The 4,959-nt window shown below is 39.9% G+C and overlaps 2 protein-coding genes across 6 annotated transcripts in view; both read right to left on the bottom strand.

Moving 5' to 3' along the window:
- The window catches only part of TRAPPC13 (trafficking protein particle complex 13), a 32,468-nt gene extending 27,642 nt beyond the window's left edge, over positions 1–4,826 (bottom strand). For all 5 annotated transcript variants that reach the window (XM_030968963.1, XM_030968965.1, XM_030968962.1 and 2 more), the window contains exon 1: positions 4,655–4,826. In XM_030968963.1, coding sequence (XP_030824823.1) covers positions 4,655–4,700 — 46 coding nt within the window. In that variant the 5' untranslated portion in view covers positions 4,701–4,826. The remainder of the gene's footprint in view (positions 1–4,654) is intronic.
- SHLD3 (shieldin complex subunit 3) lies at positions 1,565–4,790 on the bottom strand. The gene is made up of 2 exons (XM_030968969.1): positions 4,655–4,790; positions 1,565–2,482 (listed from the first exon to the last, which is right to left on the bottom strand). The coding sequence occupies exon 2, from the start codon at positions 2,349–2,351 to the stop codon at positions 1,602–1,604; it is 750 nt and encodes a 249-aa protein (XP_030824829.1). The 5' UTR covers positions 2,352–2,482; positions 4,655–4,790; the 3' UTR covers positions 1,565–1,601.
- Positions 4,827–4,959: the final 133 nt, after the last annotated feature.

A 4,959-nucleotide genomic window follows, 5' to 3' on the forward strand; every position in this document is an offset into this window, starting at 1 on the left:
AAAACAAACTATGATAGATATATTATCACATTTATTAGAAGTACTAAATTATTGTTAGAAAATGTATCATCTCTTCCAAGATCCTAGATACAAAATACATTAAATAGAACTCAAATCACACTGCATTTTATTTTATCTTCAAAAATGCTGATGCACAAAGAGGTTTAGTTACTATTAATGTTGAGCTCAGAAATATAATGTCAGCAAAAAAATTGACTATATAGGCTTTAAAACTAATAACAACCCTCAGTTATACTGCAGTTAAAATGCAGTCTAGACAGCATTTTGCATCAGTTTTGCAAAGTAGTCATATTAAATGTCACAAACATCTCAAACATAAATATAAGACATCTACAATTTCTTAAAATTCAGTCAAAGTTTAAAAATACATGTCAGTGACTCAAATGGAGAAATTTTTATCTTAAAAAATTGTAATGCCTACAATAAAATATAATTATCCAACACAAGGATGTTATAAGAATGTTAAGTCTGAGGGGGATTCACTTATTTTTTTTACAGAGAGATCTCTGTTATGCTTATGCACACTTTGGTGTGAGCAGCCATAATGACAATCTAATAATCTACAAATGCTGTTTTCCCACTTTTCCAGATACTACAGACCTTGACATCCAGCTACATCAAAACTATCTAGAATTAGTGGGAGTGCAAATGCATAACCTTGCAGTCATATTGATCCCAGTTTAACTTCTCTACTGACCCTCCAAAGTTTCAACTGAGCAGGGACAGCATGACCTTGGAACACTTCATTCTTTTAGGAGACAGAAAGTCATCCTGAACTCTGCCTTTTATGACCATAAAAGGCATTCAAATTCTCAAACACAAAAGAGGTTTCAGATAGATGTCTCATTTCCTTATTTCCTCAGTTTTACCGAAGCTAGTGTTTTCTTGTTCCCAAATATAATTAGAGACAAAAGAACAGATACATCAGGAAAAGAAATTATCAAAGGCATAAAGCAGCAATTATTAAGTTGTTCATTATTTTTCAGCCCACAGCTTCCACTGAAGCTATCATTAATACCTCTGTGAAAATATAGCAAACATTTTTAAGACAGTGCATATATCCCACATAAAGTCTGTATTTCATGGGAGGGATATGCCATCATTAAAAAAACTCACAGACTACTTTCAGGAGATAATCAGATCTTGAAAATCTTAATGTCAGTTACAGCTATTATAGCAGTTATTACAACACACTTAAAAACATCTTTCCTTCTCCTAATTCCAATGAAGCAGAGAGGACGTACTTTGCTTAATTGAAAGCATTAATTTTATTATCTGATATAGCTTGCCACAGTAGTCTGGAATTTTTACTTTAATTTTTTCCTTTAGACCACCAAGGTAGAGGAAAGCTATAAAACACAGTACTAAGCCAAAGAGAAACTTACTAATCTTAACAGAACTATAAGTCTTGAGGCAAAACAAAGTTAAAGAAATATATCATTATAGTTAGAAAACCATAGCAAAGTAACATAAGTTTTCTTACTGTTAATTTATCAGTTGTTCTAAGGTCTATATATTCTAAAGTGTTTAAAAACTTTAGGATTTCTGACAGTAATGTTATTATTAAATTACATCTGAAGTTATAAACTGAATATAATTCCATATTTATGTACAAGCAAATTCATTTTATCTGTAAGGCTTAGCTTTTCCCTAAGAATATTTCTAACATATTCACAGTATAATATATCACAGAAAACCCATATCTGTCCCACAGATCTTTGGATAGTAGCATTGCAAGATGGCAATTCATTCTGCTTAATGAGTCTATTCAATTTTACCCATATGTCCTCCAAATTCTGGTTTTTACAAAGAGACTGTTCAATTGTCCACTTGGCTCTACAAAATGCATGCAGCTTTAGTCTTTCCAAATTATTCTGCAGTTCTTGAGATAAAGGATGAATCTTTTCTCTGAGTTTAGCTCTAGGGAGAGAGACACTCCAAGACCTTTTCAATTTTTGTTTTCCATTAGGTGATGGTTCTCCTTGACAGTCCAAGTTAACTGGTCTGTGAACAGCCTGTGCTTGGATTAAAGTCGGAACATATTTGATGCTAGAGTGAAACTCAAGGAGACTTTTTGTGCAGTCATAATCAGGAGATCCTGTAACATACTCTGAAGGTGTAGAAAGCTGTTTCAATTCTTCCACTTCCTCACAAGAAATAACAGGTGCCTGCTTTTTTGGTTTGAGGGGAGGTCTGTGTAAATCATTTGGAAACCAGGGTGCAAATCTTGGTAACTGGCGAATGGGAAACTCCTTCACTGCTGCTTCTGCAAATTTCTGCAGTTTTATTAGATCTCTCTGATGTGGTCGATAGTGCAAGACCACTTCCATGCTTGAACAGCAGGAATCCAGTGATTCTTAGGAAAAGAGTCTCTTGATAATGATTCTTGTATCTAGACTGAAACATCTTATTTACAAGAATTTCCTTGCCCCATGATGCATAGATCAGTGGAAAACAGGACCTAAAGCAGAAGTATTATAAAACAATGAGATACTACCATATTAAGACAAATGTTGCTAGGATATTTTTCAAGAAAGAAATAGGTAGTAAAAATACATGAGATATATATCAGAACATTCTATTTTATCTAGGCTGAACATTAGTGGCTGTATTCCATCATTACCAGTGTAACTTTAGTACACTAAACATTATCCACATGCACACTGCTTACTCAAAACAGTCCTTTTCCAAGAGAACTCTTTTACTGTCACCATCTCATACTTGCCATCCATCACTATTCTGGTTATATTGTCATGATACATATTAAAAGACACACAATTACTTCTGCCTATTTTCTCAAATTTAGCAGACAATTTTTTGAAGTGTTTTACTCCTATATATCAGCACTTTTAGCCGAGGCACATAAAGTAACTAGAAAACACATATGTTACAGAAACCCTTCCCAGAATAGTGCTGACTGATACAGTAATTTTTAAAGTGAAAAGTTAAAAGGGAAGTATTCTAGGCAAATTAAAGGTGCCTGCGTGCATTCTGTATCAGAACTACACATTTTTAGCCTCAAAGCTTCCAAGCATTACATGCAACTAGGCTTTAATTCTTAAGGAACCGATAATTTCTTAATTTATTAGACTTTTGCTTAATAAGCAACTTATTAAGTTGTCAAAGGCTTTATACTTCCATACAAAGATTATATTAAATTCAGAAGCATGGGGAAGGGAGAACTACACTATTATGAAACATAAGTAAAACATGCACAGTGTTGTTCTCCTATTTCCTACCCTTCTCCCCCTTTCCCCCTGCACCCATAAAAAATTTGCAACCATTTCACTCTCCCTAATGGAGAGCAGTAACATACATGATATTAAAATAGTAAAATCTAGGATTGCCACTGTCAAGATTTTGTTTAATACAGTCACAATGCAAATAAATCCCCATACCTTCCTCACTTCTACAAAAACTACTACCTGGATTACATTCAATACAAAACCAAGGATGGCACTGGTTTCTTATAAAAGCAAAATGGTCCACCATAAAGCTTTTTACTTTGAATTAATTACTACCAAAACGCATTTGACAGCTGCTGACATTTCACGTTCTCATGTTTTTTGCCCTTACTGCATGTGTGTATATGTATATGAAAAGAGCTTGTTGGGCTTTGAATTAATGTATTTTGCCAGCACATGGAGACACCATTAAAAACTTTGTCCAAGAGTTTTAAAACGAGAAGATGGTCTCTGAAATCACTCATACTTGCACTGCTTTATCCACCTGGGCAGTCTCACTGATCTAGAATGCTTGCAGAAGAGATTCTAACCAGCTCTTCATTACATGTACATAACTAGCAGCATTTATGATTCAGAAATGATGAAATTCTTCACAGGGCTCTCTTGATTTCTACATTAATTTTGGAAGCATGCAAGTGACCTACACAATTGTATTTTCACTCCGTGATCCCTGAATCAAGGAGGTAAGCCTCGTATTTGCACATTAAGCATGAGGTGAAAAGGGCAAAAGCCATCCTAAGGGGAATCAACTGTGTTGGGAAAAGACGTCTGAGATCACGGAATCCAACGTAAAACCGAACACCGCCTTGTCAAATAGACCACAGCATCAAGTGCCACGTCCACGTTCCTTCAATACCTCCCTGGGCAGCCCATGCTAGTGTCTAATCATCCTTCCTGCGAAGGAATCCCTCCTAACGCACAACCTAAACCTCCCCTGGCCCGGTTTAGGACTGTGTCCCCTCGTCCTGAAAAACAAACACACAAGAGGCAGCAGGAGGACTGGAAAGGAAATTATAGCTGTACATTTTCTTTGAAGCCTTATGCAAAGCACTGACACAGCCGGGCAGCCGCGTTGAGCCCCTCACGCCAGGTGCACACCCTGCGGTGAGCGCGGCACGGCAGAGCAGCCCTCACCGCTGTCTTACGCCCTCGGGCACGGCGGAGTAGCCCTCACCGCTGCCTTATGCTCTCGGGCACGGCAGAGCAGCCCTCACCGCCGCCTTACGCGCTCGGCACCGAGCGCCGCGGCCCCCGAGCGCCGGGCCGCTCCCTGCTCCTCCTCCTCCTAAACCGGCGGGAGAACCACCCTCGGCTGTGGATCAGACACGCAGTTTCACCACCGAATCGGGGCCGGGCGGGCGGGAACCGGTGGGCCGCGCTGTTGGTACCTTTTAGAGCCAGCAAATGCTCCTGCTTGGGCTGGTTGACGTCCATGGCCTTCACCCCGCTGGACGGCCGGCGGAGCGGGAGGCGCCACGCAGACTGCAGCGGCAGCAGGCACGGCCGTCCCAAGCTGCAGCGCGGCGGAAGGGACTACAACCCCCAGGGTTGCCTGGGCGGCCCGGGTGCGGCAGGGCCGCCTCCTCCGCCTGCCAGTGCTCCTGTGCGGCACGCTGGGAGTTGTAGTTTTTCACATTTCTGTAGTTTTGCAGTTCTGCAGGGCGGCGCCTGCGCCCGCCGGGGTGGTGCCTGA

Source organism: Camarhynchus parvulus, chromosome Z, assembly GCF_901933205.1.
Source record: "Camarhynchus parvulus chromosome Z, STF_HiC, whole genome shotgun sequence".
Lineage (NCBI taxonomy): Eukaryota > Metazoa > Chordata > Aves > Passeriformes > Thraupidae > Camarhynchus > Camarhynchus parvulus.